The 24,305-nt window shown below is 38.2% G+C and overlaps 1 protein-coding gene across 1 annotated transcript in view; it reads right to left on the reverse strand.

Annotated features, from left to right (window-relative positions):
* The window catches only part of DEUP1 (deuterosome assembly protein 1), a 64,487-nt gene that overhangs the window by 14,380 nt on the left and 25,802 nt on the right, over positions 1 to 24,305 (reverse strand). The window contains exons 5-9 of the mRNA XM_067567382.1: positions 15,083 to 15,228; positions 14,069 to 14,174; positions 12,326 to 12,523; positions 11,478 to 11,564; positions 5,618 to 5,817 (exon numbers count right to left, since the gene is read on the reverse strand). Of these exons, the coding sequence (XP_067423483.1) occupies positions 5,618 to 5,817; positions 11,478 to 11,564; positions 12,326 to 12,523; positions 14,069 to 14,174; positions 15,083 to 15,228 (737 nt within the window). The remainder of the gene's footprint in view (positions 1 to 5,617; positions 5,818 to 11,477; positions 11,565 to 12,325; positions 12,524 to 14,068; positions 14,175 to 15,082; positions 15,229 to 24,305) is intronic.

Consider the following 24,305-nt stretch of genomic DNA (forward strand, 5'->3'; position numbering starts at 1 on the left):
ATTAGGCAGTGTTAACAATCTGTACTGTTTTGCAAAATGAGTAGCAAAAGAATAATGTAAACAGAATACAAAACAAGGTTTAAAAAAATCAGTGAAAATATGCTATATTCAACTTTTTGTCTATCTAAACAATAAAAACCACTAGTAGGACATTTCTAGGGCATTATCACTTATCAAATTCCTACAGCCATCCATTTTGAGTATATTGCATTTATAGAAGGCTGTTTAAAAAAAAACCAAAAAAAAAAAAACCAAAATTGCACAAAAAATATTTCATGCAAAATTTGCATCCATATTAATATCTTAAATAAATATAAAAGTAATTTAGCAACTCTGATACTCCCCAACCAATGTGTCTCATTATGATTTTAATGAAAGAAGAGTAAAACATTAGTGTTTGATATGTAAAGGATCTCAGCAGAGTTTTCTAAATGTTTGAGGGGATAAAGAATTGTGTGAGGTGTTGGGAAAGAAGAGAATTGTCAACATGGCTAGTAAAAATTGGTGTTGTGCAATTAGAGTTAAATTATTTTAATATTTTATATTCAGATCCTGCACAGTACTGCAAATGCTTTAATACAATAATATATGCTGACATATGAATCATCTAGCATACTAAGAACGTCTTTCTTTAGTCTCTGATGAAATAGCTCATTTAGTTAATGTAAAGGTGTGACAGAGGGCAAGGAGTAAATAGGTGAGCCTGCACTCTGATCACTTGGAGGCTAATTAGTGTCCCAGGAGAAGTTGATTGGGGTAATTATCTAATCAGGCTGGTGGGGTGGGTGGGGTAAAGATTTAATTTGCCCCATCAGCCTAGGGCTGATAAACGAGGCACACGATGTTAGTGAAAGGTGGCAGTGGGGGAAGAGGGAGAAACTGGGTTACCTGAGCCTAACCATGCAGTGATCCCAGAGTAGGGAAATCTCTGTTCCCCACAGCTTCTGCTGAGAGAGCCTAAGGCTCAGAAAAGATCATCAGAGCACAGGGGGACTGTGGTGATATTGGTGAAGGGAAATAGAAATACAGTGTCACTAACAGCACATCTGATGGAGTCTGTGTGATTTCTGTGGGAAAGAGAACGGGTGGAGCGGAGTACAAAATATTATACTTATGACTATGAATTAGTTTTCAATAAAATATAGACACAAACAATACTGACACTAACAGTAAACTAAGACAAGATCATGCCAAACTTCCTATGTTTTCTAGTCATTCACTTCAAGTCTTGCTGCCCTGATTCGAGCCACACAATTGAAGAAAAGGTTACTAATGCAAAGAGCCTTTTACAGAAGAAGGAAATAACACAATAATTTGTATCCGGCAGAGATTAGTCACATACAGACTCAAAAATGTCATATTTTCAGACTATGGTGTTATTTCATCACATGAGAATAGTTACAGAGAAAGTGAAATGGATAATAAAATAATATGGATATGAGGATTTAATTGATGAATGAACTTTGCAGCATACAGACACTTGCCTTCCCCAGTAAGAGTTTATGATTATGTAGACATTGGACTGTTTGTATAGTGTAGTAAGATTTTGACTCTCCTAATAAAATCAGCAAAGATCGGGCTGGTAATTGTTTACTTCTCCTTGGTTTTTTGGGTTATAATTAGCTGTGTGGTGTTACTCTTATATTTTTGCTTCAGTTTATGCTAAGTGCTGCTTTTTTGATGGGGAAAAAGCACCTGACCTATTTACTCTGTGCTGTTGCTAGCAGAACACAATGTGTAATTTAACTGTTAATATTTAAAAGACATAAAAAGACTCCTCTTACAAATTATGGTACTGAGTTTGTCAAAGTACAACACTATCTGCACAAAGGTGCAAGGTGCTATATAATCTGGCTTCTATCCAGCAAAGCATTTAAGCACTTGCTTAATTTTAAGCATGTTAGTAGTCTCAGTTACTTCAATCTAAGTATATAGGCAGAGGAGACCACATCTTTCCTCATCAAGCTTCTCTAATGACCCTGAAGGCATTATGAACACCATAGTTATCATGCTTCCTTCTAAAACACACAAAGTGCTCCAATCCCACAGCATTCCAAAGCACTCACAACCACAACTTTCCCCTAAGCTTCAAGTTAGAAATAACTAGACTCACTAAGACTAACATTCAGAAAATATCAATATAGCTCTTCAATCATCTGATGAGCAAAAAGTGAGTTTTATGGAGTTCAATTTGTTTGGGTCTTTCAGCTGAAACCTTAAAAACTGAGGTCTTGTATGTTCTGCATATCATTGAAGATCTTTAGATTGAAGATCTCGTAGATAGACTCTTTGCGGCAAGCACCATCTTTTTGTTCTGTGTTTGTACAGTGCCTAACAAAAGGGGCATGTTCCATGACTGGGGCTCCCATGTGCTATCGCAATATAAACACAGTGGTCTGAATGAGCTCTCCCCTACCATCTATTAATGAACTGGGCGAAAAGACTTCAGGAGCAGACCTTATTTTCAAAGACGCCTACTTTGCCTAGGTGATCAGCAGGGCAGCCTGCTCTGTTAAATTATCAATTTTGGCTGGTCTGGATTAAGATTCACTTAGTCTTGAATGCAGGGGTAATATAATGTCATTTTCCTTATTGTATGAGTAAAGAGCTGCAGAACTATACTTAATATGCCTTAACTGAGGAGGGTCATCCTAAATTCACTCGAAAAGCAAGGGGTAGGGATGCCAAATCCAAGTGAAGGAGATGGGTATGGAAAGGTGTTTTTACAAGGTTGTGTGGACTTGTTTAAAGGGTAGTAAAAGCCATTTGACACTCCCCGTCCCATTAGACACAGCTGATCAGACTCAACTGTGAGTCCTTGTTTCTTCTCAGTGATTGTTAGAGCTAAAGTTTCTGATAAGCTGGTCTAATCGTTGAGCTTTAGACCTGATGGTGTGGCCAGGACTGTAATAAAAGACAATGTTTAGGAGGTAGTACCAGTGAGGTTCCCTAGTACCCAGTGAAATCACAAATGGACTGGAGAAGGTCCCTTAGAACTTAGTGTGGCAGTGCCAGTGGTGAACAGTGCCAGGGACTGCGACACTGGTGAGAAGCAATAGAGGAGGCAGTGAATGCAATCAGCGACAGAGGTGGCAGCAACAGCAGGGAGCAGAGGCAGTGGCCTCACTCTTCCAATCCTCTCCCCTGGGCTGGGTCGCATCTGAATTCACCCCTGGACTCTGGCACTTCAGACAACAAACCATCAGTGGGGTTCAGTGGAGGCAAAAAAAGTGGTGAGTTAAAGGGATATCCATCCCTTGGACTTTCTTATCACAAGGTGGGAAAGCGAGGCAAAGGACTACTGCTCAAGACCCTGTGGGGAGGGTGTTTTTATTAGTTACTTTACTTACTTACTTCTGAATCATTGCTGTGGTGTTTTACCAAATTAATGCCGTATTCCCCTCTGCTCTTACTAAAGTTTTCTTTTGTTATACACAGACTCAGTACTTGCGAGTGGGGAAACATTGCCTGTTAGAGGTACCCAGGGGTGGTGTTTAGTTTTTCCAGATTTTTGTGTGGAGGCCTGAAACAATTTGGTTTTGTAATGTTAAGAGAAACTCCTTAACATGGAACAGAGCCTTTGGTGCTGTCGATGCCACCTGGCAGAAGTGTTACATAAATAATAAATAATAATAATCCCATGGTACTCTCTGTATGAGAAAAGATTTGCCCTTGGTGCATTTTCAGCTATGTCCACTATTGTGCAAAATACTATATGTTGGCTGCCCTTTGGCTGCCACCCTGTCATCCTAACAATGACCGCATTTTATTTTAATGGTGATGTGATTCCTGTATTGTAATGAGGCATACTGGCCCTTTAAGAATAAAGGGGCCAGAAGACCTGATTTCTGGTATTGGAATGAACAATGGACCCAGAAAATGATAGTGGAACAGAGAAAGTGGTTCTGCAAAATTAGGAGGTGCATGAGATGGGAAAAACTGCAGAACATTGTTCCTTTAAAGGCCTAGGATCAGGAGCCTCCTGTAACATACGATGGGGCAGGGCTCCTTTCTCTTCCAGACAATCAGAAGGAGCTCTCTGGAGGAGGAGAGTATATAGTTTGCATTCTTTCTGTCTCAGATAAAGGGAGACACTGAAGCAGACAGAAGCCAGGGCCAAAAGAATGATCTCAAGCCAGACAGGACTACTGGCTTTGGGTTGAGCAGACTGACTGCGAAAAAGCTTTGGGTGTGGCTCAAGAACTGGAGCTAAGTATGAACTGTTAAATTATGGTATGGACTTCATGTGGGGGACTCACTGAAGATTGTTTTGTGAATAAGGACTGTGAGGATTGTGTGAATTTTGATATTAAACCAGCCCCTGAAAGGGGTGTTGTGAACCACAACAAAGACTCTGTGGAGTGCTTAAACAGGCTTGCAAGAGGGGGCTAATAGGGGCAGTGTTCTTGCAAAGCAATCCCTGGCCACAAGGGGTTACTCAGTAAGTGGCCATCCCACCACATTACATGTATGTTTTGTTTTTGTTTTGTTGGACAAACAGTTTGGGATGAAAGGTGTTGACCCAAAGTAGCCTGAACTTGATGATTTTCAGGGTATTCTGAAAAGTGTATCTTTTCACAGACATTCAAAATTGGTGGAGGGAATGTCAGAATGGGGAACTGTTGGATTGTACTGCTCTACTTTAGATATGTTTCAGTGCATGTGTGTGTATATACATAAAATTTCAGTTATGTTCTAGGTGCCCATATCAAATAGATAGTTGCTCTTTTTTAGTGTGTATACACATCTAAAGAAGTAAGTGAAACCATAATTTCTCCTCATACTTGAACAACATAAAATGCCCAGATTAGTGTCATTCAAATGCATCTCCTAGAGTCAAAAAAATGTGTTCCTGATTAACTTATTTCTGTGACTGCAGGGTGAAGAGAAAGCCGATAAACTGCTAATTTTTATTGCTCAGAACAAACTAGAAATTATTTCTCTTAGTGTATCATCAAGGAAGATTGCGGTACAAACACAAATGATTGTGTGTATTTTGATAATAAAAATAATATATATTTATATGAAAATTGGGTGTAACCCTAAGTCGTCCTGCAAATTCCCTCTCTTCTCTTCAGTTAGGCACTCCAATACAGAGTGGACTTCTTGCACCATAACCAGTGGACAAACAAATGAGATTTTTTTGTATAAGTGCAGATATCACCTTAAAATTATAATTATAGTCCTGATTTATTGCTAAACTTATTGTACCAGAGTTCTGATGATGATATATTGTAATATTGGCTGCAAATCAGAAGCCAGGGTTTATACCTATTGGATCCAATTCTGCAGTATTAAACAGAAGCAGATTCCCATTGGCTTCCATGAGTCTCCAGTATCAGGTGCCAATATATTTTGTTTTCTTCAAAATTTTTACTGATTTGAGAAAAAAAAGCACAAAAATAATTTATAAATATTAAACAGATGTTTTAATAATTTAAATTCTGGCCAAATTCTGCAGTCTTACTTGCTTACATATTGGACTAAACATCTGTTGAGGTAGTGGGAGTTTTGAATGAACAGAAACTGAGTAAGGACATCAGGATTTGACTCTTTTAGAAGACATTTATAAAATACTTATGGAAAGATTAATGTATCATTGCAACTTAAATTTTACCTCTCTTCCTTTTCTTGCATTTCTAATTGGGTTTGCTTAGTGTGCTTTGTTTCTCCATATATATCCAGAGTTGCCGATAGTGATGTTTCTGAATCACTCTGCAATTTACCAAGATTATTTCGTAACCTTTCATTCTCACACTCCAGGTCATGAATGGAAGCCGTGTAACTCTCATGTTCTGTGTTAGACAAATCTATAGTCTGTGGAAGAAAATAAAATCATCATTGAATGGGCATTTTTTCAGTGTAACTAGAATTAGTATTTTTAACATGAAACACAAAGCAACAGTGTTTGCTAAATACTTAGTTACCATATGTAATCAGACAGCATTTATAGTAAATGATACACCAGTAGAATTGCCTCTAGAAACAAAGAACTACATAAATGGGACAGAGGGAATAATAGCTTTTGAAACACAATTAAATTAAATTAGAGTTTTTCCACAAACAATGCATTCAAAGGCAATAGAGTAGTAAAATAGTTGTGTATTTGAATTACTCTTCTTGAAAAACTAAGCCATGAAAGCAATCCTTAGCTGCCAAAACTTGCAGTTGATTTAATTAAATTTTTTCTTCAAGTAATATTTCCACTAAAGAATAACAAGAAAAAATGCACAGTCATTATCAGAATATTATTTTTAACTCTATATGTAGTAACAATATATTGATGTCAAAGGCAAAATATCTAGAAAGATGTGTCACACCACTGATTAAAAAAAACCTAGAGAAATCTTCTTAGACATTTGTTTAAAAAGAAACAGGTTTCCCTCGAATTAAAAAAGATGTAATAGAAAAAAAAATTGATAACTGAGTTAAGAGATTGAAATCCAGTTCCAATACTACCTTCAGAGGTGACTTGCAAGACTGTCATTATAAAATCTACAGTGAATTAGTTTGGCAGGTTCAAAAGCTCACTGATGCTATCAACCAAAATTACAACAATTAGAAAAAAGAAACTCTTGTTAGATTCTTGGGGTTAGAAGAATCAGAAAGGTGCTAAAGGGCTAACTAGTTAAAAGCTAAAATCTGAAAAGTGCTGAGCATCTTCAACCCCATTAACTTTCACAGATGCTGAGGAAGCTCAGAATCCTATTGGAGGTGCTTAGTACATCAAATAATTGGGCTCTTACATAACACAAATGAAAATCCATGAAGGAAACACTTCAAAATAAGCAGCTTTTTATGCATAGTTTGTCATAATTAATTAATTAATTAAGTAATTAAAGCTGCAAATAATGTTTGTTTTCTACTAATGAATGATTTCATCTGGTTCTTAAAGGGAAAAGGTGTAGATTTCACTGATAAATGTATAAAATAAGTGTGTTCATGAGAAACAACATATGCACCTACACATTTATATTTATAATGGTTGGGAAGCTCCTCTATTAAACTGAATTAGAACGCCTTAGAATTTTTCAGTTTCAGCAACGAGATCTTTACACAGCTTCTCCAATACACCTATTTGTTCTGTGCTCTGTTTGAAGCTACTTTGAGACAAAGACCTGACAACAGTGAATTTAATCTTTAAGGATCTCTAGTTTAGAAATTAATCAAGGCCATTTGTGAAAACCACATTTAAATATCTGAGTGAAGACAGAGCCAGAGATGAGGATGGAAACAAGTTCCAGTTCAGCCTAATGTGGTGTGACAAATTCTAAGATTTGTTTCTCAATTTTGAGCAAGCACATCTATTTGGAAGTGCCAAAACCTCACTACTGTGCATCAGAGGTGAGTCTGGTACTGAGAGACAAAGAAGATCTCTGGCTGGAGTATATGCTTCAGGTGTAAATACTGAGAAAATAGGAGGCACAGCAATGTGCGCTGAAGGCAAAATCTATGCCACAGATGGTCTTGGCAGTGGAATCAGTCTCAACAGTACCAAAGGTGATGCTGGAGTCAATAACTCTACATTGCTAGTTGAAGTGTGCAACACTGGGGAGTGCTTAGCTGGAGCTGGTGCTCTAACCTTGGTACCTGCCATGTCTTCTGTGAGACTTTCATGGAGTCTTTCATCTTCATGGAGGAAGAGGATTTTTTCTGGCTAGAAGATTGCGAACCATCCAATTTCTTCTGCCGTTTGTGTGGTACTGGAGAAGGAGAACAGTGTCTAGTCTCCAATTCCCTCTGATGCAGTGAAACCAATCAGTCTGCTGGTGTGCTCCTGCATGGAGTCTGAACCCCTGCGTACCTAAGTAGCTGCATTCCAAGGTGGCGGGGGGCTGCAGTGCAGCTTCCATAAGGAAGTGCTAAAGTCTTACCTTCTAGACTTCTTAATCCTGGTCTTAAATCCCTGCAGATTGGGCACCTGCTTAATGTGTCCCTCTCCCAAACACTTTAGACAGATGGGAGTGAGGATCATTGACTGGCACAGAATTATTACACTCAGAATAATGTTTAAACCCTGAGACCTTAGGCATGCATCAAAAGCTCAAAACAGAAACAAGCAAAATTTTTTACAGATGATTACCACTAACTATCACTATATTATGTATAACAACAATCTGTGGAAAAGATTTGTATACGCTTTGACTTCCGACCATGGGCAGTGAGAAGGAAGTGAGGGAGGATCCCTACACTTTACCCCTTTATAACATTGGCTACCGGCACGAGCATTCGGAAGGTGCATGTGCAGTCCCAATGTGTGCTGCTATCGGAAAAAGTTCTCTGGCTTCAGTGCACTGGGTGTGCACAAACCTGAAATGGAATAGACGTGCAATCACTCAACTATTTTTGACAGCTCTATGAGGTCCTGGTAGATATTATAAACTTCTCTATAGGTCTTGTGGAGCTTATAAAATCTCCTTTGGCAGAACATGGAAGCTCTATATGCTAAATAGCTCTTGTTCAAGAGACTTAGAAGCTCTGCAGTTCTTCCCATGAATCTTGAAAGCCTTATAAGCTAAGTAGCCATGGTACAAAGAAGTTTGAAATTTCATAGACAATAGCAGAAACTGTAGTTTCGGATACTTAAAAGCTCTGTAAATAAAGATGGCATACCTTGTCAATTCTATAAATCAAATAGCTTCAGTTCAAAGAATGTACAGCTCTGTTGACAAAGCTAGCAAAACTGCAAATTATGTGAGTGAAACAGCTATTTTTATATTACAGGTGCTAGGGTTGGGCATCTGCCCTGTCCCAAAGTAGGTGGTCAATTGACCAGTCAAACATTGGTCAAACATTGTCCAATAACTTCAAAAATAGTCAAATATTTTAAATCACTAATTTATTATAACAGTAACCACATTAACAGAAGGGATTAAGACCTTATGGTATCCAATAGGGCTGTGTATCTTTTCTCTTTGTGTTGGGAGACAAGATTTAATGACTGTGAACCTTCCTTTCCTTCTGAGTTTCTCCGTATGTTTGTCTAGTTAGCTTAGACTGTAAACTCTTCAAGACAGAGACAGTGCCTTTTAATTTGTTTAATGTGCTTTGTAAACTATCATGTACCTTTGTAGCCTGGTATACAAATAAAGATATATGTACATACAGTGTTTGTGCTAGAAGAGTGCAGCCTATCAGGATGTTTGAGTTCATTTAGTTCACCTTTTCCCCCAACTGGTCACATAAGCACGTAGTAAATGAGTGATCAAGACACTTTAGTACAGTGGCTTTCAACCTTTCTAGACTACTGTACCCCTTTCAGGAGTTTGATTTGTTTTGCGTACCACAAATTTCAACTCACTTAAAAACTACTTGCTTACAAAATCAGACATCAAAATGCAAAAGTGTCACAGCCCACTATTTCTGAAAAATTGCTTTCTCATTTTTACCATATAATTATAAAATAAATTGATTAGAGTATAAATATTGTATTTTACATTTCAGTGTGTAGTATATAGAGCAGCATAAACAAGTCATTGTCTGTATGAAATTTTAGTTTGTACTGATTTCATTAGTGCTTTTTATGTAGCCTTTTGTAAAAGTAGGCAAATATCTAGATCAGTGGATATACTCCTTGAAAGACCTCTGTGTACCTCCAGGGGTATGTGTACGCCGGGTGAGAACCACTGCTTTAGTAGGTTTAGTAACAGATGGCACCATGATGGAATCAAAAAGGTAGGCTGCTGTCTACATCAGGGCTTTGTTGCTGGAATATTTGACAGTATCTGACAGTGGTAAAATAGCAGGCATTCAACTGATATTATTTGACCAATCAATTAACTAGATGTGCCAAGCTTAAGCAATGCACAGGTTTTTGTTTTAAATCTGCAGATAAATGATTAGCCACTATTGTTTGTAAATGCATTTTTTATTATAATTTGAAATAGAAATGCAATATTTCATTAAATATTTCAGGTATATTGCCATCTTAATTTTGATAATTAAGGAGATTCCTAAAGAAAATTTCAATTAGATAGTCTTCCCTACCATATCCCTGACTACATACATACATATATATCACCCCATTTTTACATTTTTCATATGAATCACATCTACACTGTCTTATGAACTATCTATATATTTACATTTGGGTCACCTATATGGCTACCCTTCTTTCTCCAAATTATACTCCCTTTTTGAGCCAGTTACATCAACATTTTGTCTCTTGCTCTCCATATTCAAATATCTGTCACTTCCTATCCTATCTTCCCACTTACAGAGATACCAAACTCATTCAGACTCTGTTCAATATACAAATGCTGGCCATAAACCAAAGTATACCTCATTCTCTAAAGAAGAGATATGCAGCCATGATCTCTATTCTACATCACTTTGTTATATTTTTTAAAAGAAATTTTAATACTTACTACAGACTTGTATTTATGTTACATACTACAGGAGCAGAGTAAAGCTTTGTTTTGGTGGAATTGTAACTATGTATTTCATGACTTTTGAATGTTTGGAATTTTAAAATGTCAGTTTTCTAATGAGATTCTTTTGTTTAGTCTCTCTCTCTTTCAAAACATACAATTAAAGTTTGAAATTGTATTTATATCTTGCTGTCTTACTGCTTACTGTTTTTGTTTGGGACCTGATAATTCACATATGTTTGAGTGTCTCTGCTCCATAAATAGTACCTTGCAAAGTACATGGCAGTTCTTTACTATGAAATGTTGGGCCTGAACGTTAAGAATCTCAAAATGAAGTTTACTCACTAAAAAAGAATCTAGGTCATACAATACTACCCAGTCCCAATGGTGAAGATGACTGTAGTGGAAAAACATGTAATGTATGAGAAATGTAACATCACATGTTGTGAATGTTTCATCTTTATTAGCAACATCTATTGGGCAGAGATTATTGTGGTGTACTCACATGCACCATGTGAAAATGCCTACAAGTAGACCACCAAGCCTCAAAAGAAGTTTACAAACAGCACCTTAATGATTTTTTCCAGTTACATATTAGATAAAATACTAATGTAATTTCAGTAAATTCATAATATATAATAATCATCACTATGCAAAATAATGGCCTGTTTGATCATGATCTATGTATACCACCAAAAGCCTTTGCTATGCATTTAAATGCATAAATATTGCCAAGTTTAAAGATTTGCCATGAGGATCTCATGGTGTTTCGAGGTGTTCCACTGTCTAACTGGAGAACCTTTGTTATGCATATTCTGAAAAATGCTTACTTTCTAAAAGACTAATAATAATAACTTAACATATCCTGGAGGATATGTTTTAATATTAATTGCTTGTTGTAAAATCAAGAATCTTACTGCTAACTACTGTCTCTTTATTCCTAAACTGTCATGGGAAGCAATCAAAATAAAAGCTTTCACATGCATAAAGATATGTAAAATGACCCTTGGCTCAGACTTTTGTAACTTCTAATCAGACAAGGTCCTAATCTATATTCACTACAAACATCAATAACTGCTTTGTATATTTCACAGCTACAAGATTTACCATGCATCTTTTAGACTCCAAATTTTCCATCATCTTCTTCAAATGCATGTTTTCCAATCTGATGGCTTCATACCTCATCTCTGACAACTGGGGAAAAATTAAATTCCTAGTTGAACTTAACAATATTAATATTAGCTACAAAATATTAAATATAGTTCTGTATAAGTTTAAATTTATACTTTACTCAAAACATTCATAAAGAATCATCACATTAATATAGCCAAAGTTTTTCTTAAATACAAGAAGCATTAGTTTCCCTACGTAAGCAGAAATGAGCACCTCTAAATTTCAAGTGGTTTGGTAAATTGTGCTTCTGCTCCCCAGATGTTTTCAAATATGTGAGTAAGGGATGGAGCTTATTTGTTTTTAAAACTGAAGTTTATAATGATTTATAATACTGCAAAATTAACAATGCAGCTTTACAACTGACAGACTTCTCCAATCATTTTCATGAGCAATAGGTTAAAAAACTGTCAAAATTAGACAAAACTTCTGGATAATCTAATGAACAATTTTAATGATATAGTAGTAGTTATAAAACCAGCCTAGAATTTTTCAAGATCTTCTATGTGCTCAAATGTAACTACAGTTCTAATGATCAGAATGAATTGTATGTTAAAGTTAGATGTTGCACAATTGGCATTTACTAGTTCTTTATTGTCTTGGTACCATTTTGGCTCTATTTTCATATTTCACAAAGCTTAAATATTATAGCAGGCTGATAAAAACAAAATCACAAGATGTAACACGTTTTTGGGGGTTTTTTTAAGCAGATAATGTGTGTCATTATTAGTAATGAGCTGGAGAATGACCTAGTCTTTTTTTTTTTTTTTGGCCTGCTTGCATACCTGTTGTTTTGCTAACATTTTTTCTTTTATCTCTAATTCAATTTTTAACTTTCTTTCCAGAAAAGTAGCTTTCTCCATGATAGTTGCTATAGTGATCTCCTTCTGATGAAGCTCTTCTGTCAGGTCAGAGATTTCTATCCTCATTCTTTTCTGCTCAGAGCTATGGGACTGCTCCTCATGATAAAGATGGTCCCTTATCTGTAGCAAATATGTTCCAAAAAGACAATGTTATGTAGAGTATAAGATTGCATCACTTATCACTACTAGTGATTTTTTTACTCCCCTGATCCAATACACCAACTGTTCTAACCATATAGTTGATTTTAAGGTGATTTTAAAATAAAATGTCTTTATGATTCAGGACAATTAGCTTTTTTCTTTATTCAGCATCTTTTCACAATTTACAATTTATATGTTAGTTCATTTGCCTACCTATCTGGTGTCAAAGTAGGTGATGATAATTAAATTCACAACAACAAACAAATAATTAGCATAGGGTTTGTAAATATTAATTTTAATAATTATATCTTAAGACAAAATAAATCTATTTAAAGGTCTTACTAAGATGTATTTACCTTACCTCTAAATTAGTTTAGGCTGTATTAAAAGCACTCATTTCACTCAAAATGAACTTACAGAAGCTCTTTAATGTGAAATAATCAGAGAAATAAAAAGCTTATATTATTATAGTACTATTGAACAGAGCTCTTATTAGTATTAGCTATTACAGAATAAAAATTTGCTACCAAAGTCACTTTATGGCAGATACTACTGATATAATGCATAACATTTAAGGTAATATTTTCTGCAAAACCTTCCACTGTCTAGTACCTCCAGAGTGTCTATAAAGAGATTGTGGGTCTCATAATCCTTCTGCTAGTAACAAATAATAAAACACCAGCAGATTATTGCATTCATTGAGTACTGCAACAACAAAAACCAGCCAAACTACATTTGAATTTATTTTAATTAGTTTCCCATAAGAATGCACATGATCAATAGTAGATGATATTTTCATTTTATTACAAAAATATAAACATTTTAAGCAATTCAATGGAAATATAAACGTCTAAATGATAGATCATGACTTCATGTCAAGGTCACTATAAATCTGCTTCAGCAATCATGTAGGCTGCTCCCAGTTGCAGATGCTGCTGCTCGCATACCTGGTCAGTAGTATAAACTGTCTCTGTGAAGAGAGGGCTGGGCATCCCCTACCCACCAGAGAAAGTAACACAGCCACATTTGGTATAGGGACCTGCCAGTCCATATATCACCCCATGCCATTTCTACACTGCCCTTATCAGGGCCCTGTATGAGCAGTATGGCACACAATTCAACCAAAGAGGCCCCGCACTGAGCTGTGTTATGTATATTTTATTCCAAGGTGCCCATCGTAACTTGCTCCATCTGTTCAGCCAGCGCAGCTTATGTCTCGGACCACATGGTCTGTGGGCGGGGGAAGGGAAAGTATTTTCATGACCATGCCAAAGGTATCTACATCTATTTGCATGTTTTACTCAGTTATGTTGTTTGCCCAGTCCACCATGGTGGTGAGTGTACAGTTGTCCTATTCCTCCTGGAAATACAGCACATATATAAGCTTCCTTCCTAGCTGTGAAAATGCAAGTTCTCTCCTATGCACTGCACTCATATAAGCAAGGTCATGATTTTGCCTTATTATTGTTTTTAAAAAAGCTCTATCACATTTAAGATTTGAAAAGAATTACAAATGTGAAATACCTTGTTTAGCTCTTTTTGCTGATTTTCCTGATGTTGTTCCAACTTTAATAGCGCAGCTTTTTTATTTTCCAGTTCCTCAATACATTCTGCATAGGCTGATTGAAGCCTTTAGAGAAAAAAGTATTAATAATAATTATTGAAGGCCAAATTGCTCCCTGCATGAGAAAAATCCATGAAGTGGGCAGAGTATGCCGTGAATTGCAGCTTATGGAGTTCTCCTTATCATTCAATCAGGGAAAGGTTGCCCTCTTATGGAAAAGGCAGGAGATCTGGGCCTGGTCTATACGTACTGGGAAATTCTTCCATTTAGTGTGCCGTCTTCACTACGCTGCACCGACAGAACATGCATACCCGTCGACACAGTGCTATGCTTTTTTTGGAGGTGGTTTTACTAGATCGACTTCTGGATCGATCAAGTGGGTCTTCACTTCCGCTCAATCGTTCCGGATAGATCGATCTGACGGTGGCGAATTTGCTGCCATCAGTCTAGACGTACCCCTGGTCACCTAAACCAGGGTGGAGCTTGGGAGATCTATGGAGATTCAGGACCATCTGTCTGGTTTAAGAATCCTGAAATCCCTTGTGAACCCACATGCTATATAATGCCACATGGCTATGGCAAAACATACATTTACTAGCTTAGCTGTAAAAATTATACAAATTGTTGTCAAGGGTGGAGGGGAGGGTAGAGAGCTTTGGTTTTTAATCAATGTATTTTTAAAATGTGTTAGAGTTCCTAGACCAAGGGAAAAGTGTTTCTTTTATCAAATGAGTATATAAATCTAAATAAAATAAAATATTTTAAAACGATTAGGCATCATAAAAACTGTTTGAGTGTGTAGCTCTTGATTACAGTCTCATAATATAAAATTACTAAAAAATTAATTCAAACATAACTTTGATTTTCTAGTCTACAATATCCTTTCAAAACAAACAATGGAAATCAAAGGGAAGAAAAATGTCATTTAGCTCACAAATCCTTTATAATGTAAATGATGCCTTTCAAATACATACTTCATTTGATTTTCTTGGATGTTTTTACATTCTCCAATTTTCAATAATTCTTTACGCCACTGCTGGAATTCTGCTTCCACCCCTCTCCAGAGGGCCTCGCGTGACTGCAGCTCATTTCTCATCTCTGAAAGTCCTGCCTCCATGTTCTAAATAAATAAATTATTAAAATGACTAAATAGTGGCTTCCAATTCTATGGTCTTGTAGTGTAAATATTCTAATATATACTTTATACTATATATTTAATATAAATTTAAGAGGCCATTTTTATTTGAAAAATTGTTTTTATTCTGAGATTGGTTCCTACTTTGGAGAAGGCATTATTTTTGTAAGGTTTTCAACAGTCAGTCTCTCTATCCAGAAATGTCACTCAAAAATAAGATATACAGAGTTTTTTAGGTCATGCAGTGCTAAGATGCATTTGTCTGTGACATTTCCATAGGAAACCTTCTTCTACAGAGTTATGGTAACTTCTCATTTTATTTAAGTTCTCCAAAACAGTTAGTTTACTTGCTTCAGTGTGTTCTAGACCAGGGGCTCTCAACCTTTTTCTTTCTGAGGTCCCCCACAACATGCTATAAAAGCTCCACGATCCACCTGTGCCCCAGCAACTGTTTTTCTGCAGAGCCAGTAGATTAAAAGCTGTATTAAATTGATAGTTATACAGTTAAACACACACACATACATAATATAAAAAGAAAATGATAAAATCAGTACAAAAATAAAAAACTGAATATTATTTTTGTTTTATTCAGTGTGAAACTTGTTACTGGTGCTGACCTATAGCCTGGGTGGCCTGCTGCAGTGAGTCAGGGGGTGGAGCTGAAGCTCGAGCCCTGCTGCCCAGGGCTGAAGCCAGTTTATTTTAGCGGACCCCCTGAAACCTGCTTGTGGCCCCTCAGGGGACCATGGACCCCTGGTTGAGAACCACTATTCTAGACCACACTCTATGATGCAGGATTTGGTGGCATCATTTATTGGTATTTTATATTTTCCTGACATTGAAATCTAACATTTTATATCTTTGGAACCCTGAATAAGGAAAAGGTGAGGAAGATTAGGAAGAGGGTGAATGGCTACAAGCTTCCAGAACCTTGCAGTGTATATGACTAGATCCCACAAGTGGAAACATGCAGAGGCCACTTTGAAGTAGAATCTATCTAGCTAAAACATGCATTCGTTCATTTCCAAAGCTATCTGCATCTAGTCAGAGATGGCAGTTTATTTATAGCATCAACTATATAAGCTTTCAAACCATCACTACTGAGCTTTGTTGATCCTACTTCACCTTTCATTTCTTGGCATTAATAAGATGACAAACAACTGACATATATACATCATATTGCTATGAGCTTGGCAATAGCTTGTTGTGGGATTGAGACTGATGGGTGTGAACTCACCCTAACCGTAAGCATAAACCCCACCTAAGACAAAAAACCTGCCCAGGAGTGAGAAACCATGCATGGGGAGTGAAGGCAGTCCACAAAAAAGGCTGAGAACAGGCAAGAAAGAGGGGGAGAGAGAGAGAGAGCCTAAAGAGCAGCTAAGAGCATGGTGGCTGACCCTGGAAAAAACCTGGGAAGAGATTTTTGGATCAGGGTGCAGACTGATATGAGTGCTCTTGGTGCTGTAAACAAAAGAAGCTGTTTCCTATTTCTGATTCCTGCTGCATTCAGAGATGCATTCAGAGACTTTGAACCTTCTCTGTATATACACAAAACTGCGTCAAAGAAATACCAAAGCTAAATTCTACTCCCAGTTGGAACACCCACAGGGCCCCAAACTCTGACTTGCTTGGGTGAAAAGGGGCATCAGTATTATACTTGAAATAACAATATCTATGTATAAGTCCTCATTATAACCTGCAAAATTATACCAAAATATGAGCATGTAATTTGAAATTATAACCTTCAAGCAACAGCAAAAAAAAAGCCAAGTTGTAGATAAAATAAACAAGGGTGTTCCAATGGTGGTGGACTTTACCTTTAAGATATTATGCTAAAAGAATGTTAGTGTTTTTCATCACTTCATTTTATTTCAATATATTTAAAAGTGAAAAGAAAGCTTTTTAACTTTCAAAAGGGACCATGGAAATTCACATCTCAAAAGCATGAATCCAGAACAGCTATTGCAAGTGAGTCCCTTCAAAGGATTTATTCCCCTAGAAGGGTCCTTAGAGTCTCAGATTACAGTGAACTTCCTTCTAACCAAAGAGGACTGTGATTTCCTTTGCCTGAAAGGGGTGCTGAAGAGCGATGAGAAGCACTCCCTCTCTCCTGCAGGAGGTGGACACACTGACTCAATTCTCACAGCCTTTGTTGGCTTGAGAGTGATGGAACAAGCTTGAATTACGTACAAGATCTCTAGCTTTTCAAAGCATTGTGCTACAACTCCGCCACTGAGCTGGTCCTTTGTTTAAAAAGTAAAAAGCTTTAGTTAAACATTAAAGTGCATCTCTGAGCATTTCCAAGTAAAAATGAAGTTTAATGAACTCTTAACAGAGGCTGCTGTATGGCCACCATAGAGTTAGATTCTTTTAAGAATTGTTTTTAAATGTATAAATGCATTGTCAAGCATTTATTATAGCCTGGAAATTCTGCAAAACCTTTGGCTGCTGGATCCTGCATGCTTTTCAGCTAAATTCCCTATATAACGTTGTCATTGCTTTCAAATAGGCAGGAAAGATTTGGATTCCAGGAATTTGTCAACTCCTTGTGGGGCAATAGTGGATACAAACGCCTGAAATTCTTAATGTAGTTATAATCAGATAATTCCTGCTATGGCATTGACCAGGAATGGGTATTAAACAGTAAAAGTTACAGTAAGGCTATGTCTACACTGATGGCGGCAAAGTCGCTGCCGTCAGATTGACTTCTCTGGATCAACTGACTGGTCAGTGAAGACCCGCTCAGTCGATCCAGAAATCAACGTTTTAAAACCACCTTCTCAAGTGGCGTAGTGCTGTGTCGACGGGAACGCGGTTCCCGTCGGCACAGTGCAGTGAAGATGGTGCACAGAACCAAAGAAGAGAAGTCGACGGGAGTTATGCAAGTTTTTTGCGTAGCTTGCGCAACTCCGGTCGACTGCCACCGAATCTCCGAGGTAAGTGTAGACCAGCCCTCAGGCTTACAATTCAAAGAATCCAGAATGCAGCCGTGTTTAAACTTCAGCAAGCCAGTGGTTTTTCTCACAAACAATACTTCATTTGTTCACTATGTACCTTAATTACACATGGGAGGAAAACAGTTTGCTTATGTTGTAAAAAATTTTGAAATATCAAATAATGTTCCTGTCCTGATTTGGACCGAAAAGTCAAAATCTCAAAAATTTTAATGAATCAAATTCCAAAAACAAAATTTTGTTTCAGGTAAATCAAAACATTTTGTTTTGATAACTTCCAAATATTTTATTGTGTAATTTATTATTCTAATTAGCTTAAATTTCAAACAAAAAATACATTTCAAACTGGAAAATTGGAATTTTTTGTGCTGGAAATATCAAAAGAAACATTTAGACAATTTCAAAACTTTTTTTCTGAATTTTTCTTGATCAAATAATTAGTCAAAACTAACACTTTACTGCAAAAAGTTTCAGTTTGACAAATTCATATTTTCCAAAATTTCCCACAAACTCTAGTCTTAACTCTTCCCTGTACCAGTTCAACTTCTTTGTTAGAAGTGTGTGACTGAGTTGTCATGTAAATTCATTACCGCTAATGAATTCACTACCACCAGCTGAACTGTGCAGTCCTGCCAAGTGTCACACACCTCAAGTATTTCAAGACCACAGCCCAGACTGAGTTCAACAAGCTGCAGGAATGACCTTTAATCATGGCTTATAGCTATTAGAGAACATAAGGACTTAAGAATAGCCATGCTGGGTCAGACCAATGGTCCATCAAGACCAGTATCCTATCTTCCAACAGTGGCCAATTTCAGATGCTTCAAAGAGAAAGAATGGAACAGGGAAATTATCAAGTGATCCATCCCCTGTCATCCAGTCCCAGAATCTGGCAGTCAACACCCAGAACATGGGGTTGCATCCTTGACCATCGGGGCTAATAGCCATTGATGGACCTATCCTCCATTAACTTATCTAATTTTATTTTTAACCCAATTATACTTTTGGCCTTCACAACATTTCCTGGCAACCAGATCCATGGGTTGATGGTGTGTTGTACGATGAACTACTTCCTTTTGTTTGTTTTAAGCCTGCTACCTACTAATTTAATTGGGTGGCCACTGGTTCTTCTGTTTTGTGAAGGGGTAATTCACTTATTCACATTCTTCACACCATTCATGATTTTATAGACCTCTATCATATCCACTCTTAGTCTCAGCCTTTTTAATTTCTCCTCAGATGGAAGCTGTACCATATTCTTAATAATTTTTGTTGCCTTCTCTGTACCTTCTCCAATTCTAATATATCTTTTTTGAGATGGGGCGACCAGAACTGCACGCAGTATTCAAGATATGGGTGTACCATGGATTTATACAGTGGCATTATAATATTTACTGTCTTATTATCTATCCCTTTCCAAATAGTTCCTAACATTCTGTTCTCTTTTTTGACTGCTGCTGCGCACTGAACAGATGTTTACAGAGAACTATCCAAAATGACTCTAAGATCTCTTTCTTGGTGGCTGGGGCTCCTGCTGAGTGAGCAGCCAACTGGCCTCTGGCTCACTGCTCCCCTCCCCTGTTGGATCCCAGGGGCAGAAAGAGCAGCCAGGAGGCGCAGGTAATCAGTGGTGGCAAGGACAGAAGGTGAGGGAGGCCCAATACAAGCCCCAGGCTCCCCGCTATAGCAACAAGTCAGTTCCTCTCATCCATGAAGGCTTCGCTTCCTCATTCCCAACAGGTCCCAGTTATGCTCCAGCCCTCAGCCACCCCACCCTGCTCATCCCAACTTCCCCAAGATGCCCTCTTTAGCTATACTCTTCTTCCTCCCAGACGCCTCCCCTACCATCCTCCTGGACACCCCCACAATCATATCTTTCCCAAGCTACCATCCATCTTCCCTCATGCATTGACTTTACCCCCATCTTCTCCCTCTTGGGTACTGTTACAAACCCAGCTTCACCCAGCCTCCCCAACAATCCCCCAGTTACTCCATCTTCTACCCAGACAGCCCCATAAATCTAACTTCCCTTAGATATGACCCAGCATCTCTCAGCCACTTCAACAGCCCCCAGACCCTCCCACAAATCCACCTGCCTCAGCTTACCTAGTACCAACGTAGCCCCAATACACCACACACCTATCTTTCAGGTGTCAAGTTTTGTGCTGCTCCATGTACTAATCCATCTACTGCTTAGACATTAAGAAGTTTATGTCTATATACAAATAATTTTCAAATATGCAAATGATTTAATGAGCACATCTGAAAATAATTTTCATAAGAGTCACACATGGATTTGCCAAAAACTTGGCTGCTATGACTGTCTCAAATCAAAATCACCATCACCCAGCCAGTTGTAGCCAAATGAGATGCATTGCAGCAAAAGTGATATTTATATAAAAATGATACATTCCTTTATCATTCTCTCTCTCCACAGAGTTAACAGTCACTGCAGGCCTGACAGTGTATTAATGAGTGCCTTAATGCTGAAATATTTCCAGTCACTTAAGTAATAAAAATAATTAATATAATTGTCACAGGGTAGGTGCAATTTCTGGGGAGATGGGTTTCAGTTCAACCTATAACACAGCCAATTCCCTTCCTAGGTGGAAGGTCATCAGATAAGGGAGAGACTTTAGGTAGGTCAAGGAGCAATTGAGAGGAAGAAGTCAGTTAGCACACAGTTCCTAGAAGGCAGGCTTTAGAAACCCTGATCTAAAGGGGTGAATTTGCAGGCTAAGGAGGCTAGGACTTGAACCACCCAGTCCCAGAAAGGAGGGCTGTAGAAACTTTGAACCTAGGCATGGGAGAAAAGGGGCTCACTTGGGGAGCTGAACTATGTTGAATAAATTAGACCCATGATGAAAGGCTGAGGTTGGTTGGGAATATTATTTTAAATACTTTTGTTATGAGTGGATAATTTTTGAGCACCTCAGAGGGAAACTGAGGCACTGTGCCTGCTGGGCTGCCCCAGGTCATGAGAGTTGTGCTCTCAAGGTTGTAGTCCCGTTATAACCATATATATTCTAGCAAAAGAAACTACACATAAGATTTTCACCCCTGCATCACTCCCTTTATATCAGGTTCTCAGATTCCAAGGCTATAAGGGACCATTGTGATCATCTAGTTTGACTTCCTAGGTAAATTGCTTCCTGGTTAATTCCTCACACAGTTAAAAATTTACACCTATTTTCAGTATGAATTTCTCTAGCTTTTATTTTTAACCAATGGATCGTGTTATACGTTTCTCTGCTAGATTGAACCACCAACTACCAAATGTTTGTTCCACATATAAATACTTATAGACTGTAATCAAATCACCTCTTAGCCTTCTCTTTGTTAAATAAATAGACTGAGCTCCTTGAGTCTATCACTATCATTCTCGTGGCTCTTCTCTGAACTATCTCCAATTTAAAAAGTAAAAGGTCTAGAGGGGCATAAAGGGCCCTAAACACCCTGGATTTGGCCAGAAACTAAGGTGCAAGAAGGAGCGGTTACTCTCCTTGTGCAGTAACTGGAGTTCTTAGAGATGTGTGTCCCTCTGGGTGCTCCACTTCAGGTGCACATGTGCATAATGCACCTTTGGTTAGAGATTTTCATTAGCATGCCCGTTTGGCACATGCATGAGTCCTCACAGCCTCATGCCCTGCACTGAGGCTACATAGGACTACACAGGCAAACCACCCTCATTGCCTTCTCTACCACAAAGTCCCTTAGAGGCAATTCTGAAGCAGAGGGAAAAAAGGGCAGCTAGAGGAGCAACCACAGGGACTTCTCCTTCAAGTAGTGTCCCTATAGATGCTCCTCTTCAGGTGACTACTGAGCAGTACCTTGGAGGGGGAGCATGAGCCAAGTCCAAGACTGAAGACTAGACTGCATTCTGAAGGAATCTAGAAGAATGGACCACTGCATAATGTGTGGAAAAGATATATGTATGAAAATCCAAGTTGCAGCCTTGAAAATCTTCACAATGGGAACACTCTTAAACAACACCATGGAAAGAGACCTCATGGAATAGGAAACACCCTAAGAGGAGGCTGTATATCAGCAGATTCATAGCATGAAATAATACATCCAGAAATCCACCCAGACAATCTCTGCGTGGAGACTGCAGACCCTTTGGATCTGTCAGCAATTGAAATGAACAGTCTGAGAGACTATCTAAAGGACTTGGTTCTATCCAAATAGAAAGATGATCTCCAAGGTATGTAAAGCAGCATCCTCCCTAGTTTGATGTGGCTTTAGGAAAAAAACTGGAAGATGGATGACTTGGTTGATGTGAAATTCAGACAACACCTTAGGTAGAAATTTAGGATGCAGACAATGATACTTCATCCTTGAAAAACTAAACTAGAGATGGTCCACTATTAAAGATCTCATTTCCCTAACTCCTTGCGGAGAGGTGATGGCCACCAAGAAGGCCATTTTCATGAACATGTTAAGCAGGGAACAGGTAACCATTGGTTCAAAAGGAGGTCTCATAAGGCAGTTGAGTACTCAGTTTAGATCCCATATATGAGTGGATTCTCTAAACTGAGGAAAAAGGTTTCTTAACCCCTTGATAAATCTTATTGTCATGGGGTGAGCAAACACTAAGAATCTTGAACCAATGGATAAAAGACCGTTACAGCCACCAAGTGAACTCTGACAGAACTCAGATAATCATGACTTTTTCAAATGCAACAGAGAGTCAAGAATAGCAGAGAGGGAAGAAGGTCACATTGATGGAGGAATCTCCAATTTTTGAAGGCAAGTATTCTATGTAGATCTTTTCCAACTGTTTAACAACACTTGCTGTACCTCTGCAGAACAGGAAGTCTCTATTCCTGTGAACTGTTAAGGAACCAAACCCTGAGGTAGAGAATTCCCAGGTTGGGATGGAGAAGCACTGGTGTCTTGAGAGAGGAGATGAGGAATGGATGGAAGACTGTTCACCGGACAAATGGCACAGTGAATCAGGTAAGGATACCAGGCCTGCCTGGGCCATGTTGGAACTGTTAATATGACCTTGGCTTTACCTTACTTTATCTGGTTTATCACTTTCATTATCAGAGACATTGGATAAAATGAATACAAAAGACCCCTGATCCATGGAACAAAGAAGCATCTCCTAGTGAGTGAGGGCCGAACCCCACTCGTTAGCAAAACTAGCTGCACTTTCCAATGGTGTTGATGGCAAAAAGGTTCACCTCTGAAAATTCAAAGGTCAGAAAAATGTGATTGAGAGTCCAAAAGTCTAACTCCCATTTGTAATTTTGGGAGAAGTTCCTGCTGAGAACATTGACCAAGGTGTTTTGTATGCTTAGAAGGTAATCGGCTGAGTTGAGAATGTGACTGGCTATACAAGCTCCATAACTTTATTGCTTCAGCACAAAGAGAAGGCGATCTCACCCTCACCTCACTCCCCTTTTGGTTGATGTAAAACATGCAAACTACATTACATGTCATGATTTTGACAAATTTGTCTCTGTTTAATGGGAGAAAGTGAATACAGGCATTCCTAACTGCCCTAAGCTCCAAGAGGGTGATGTGTTAAACGAGTTTCTAGGGTAGACCACTTGCCCTGAATGGCGAGGGTCTCTAGACGTGCCCCCCAACCCAACAGATGAATCTGTCATTATGGTGATGGTTGGCTAAAGGGAACACCTGCACAGAAGTTGTGAGGGTTTTTGCACTAATTGAGGGAGTCTCGTACTTGATGAGGGACTGATACCGGCTTGTCCCGACTGTGTTTGTTCAGTGAATAAGCTGTGCTGAGCCACTCCTGGAAGCAACAAAGCCATAACCTTGCTTGACATGTCACAAAGGTAAACGCTACCATATGTCCCAGTGGTTGTTGACAATTTCTTGCCGAAGTTTGTGGGCTTATTTGAATTTTTGCAATGAGGTTGCATAGAGTCTGTAGGGAGGTAAACTCTGGCTGTTTCTCCATCTAAGGAGGCTCCTATGAATGCTATCTTTTTTACTTGGGTCAAAGTGGACTTTTCGATGTTGAGCTGGAAACCAAACCTGAGGAACAGGCCATCTTTATGGCGGAGAGATCCTTGTTATAAGACCGGCCCTTGGGCAGCCAATCATCAAGGCATGGAAAAACTATTATCGCCC

This window comes from Emydura macquarii, unplaced genomic scaffold (genome assembly GCF_026122565.2).
Source record: "Emydura macquarii macquarii isolate MOO-44397 ecotype Brisbane River unplaced genomic scaffold, CSIRO-AGI_Emac_v2 contig_318, whole genome shotgun sequence".
In the NCBI taxonomy this organism is placed as follows: Eukaryota; Metazoa; Chordata; order Testudines; family Chelidae; genus Emydura; species Emydura macquarii.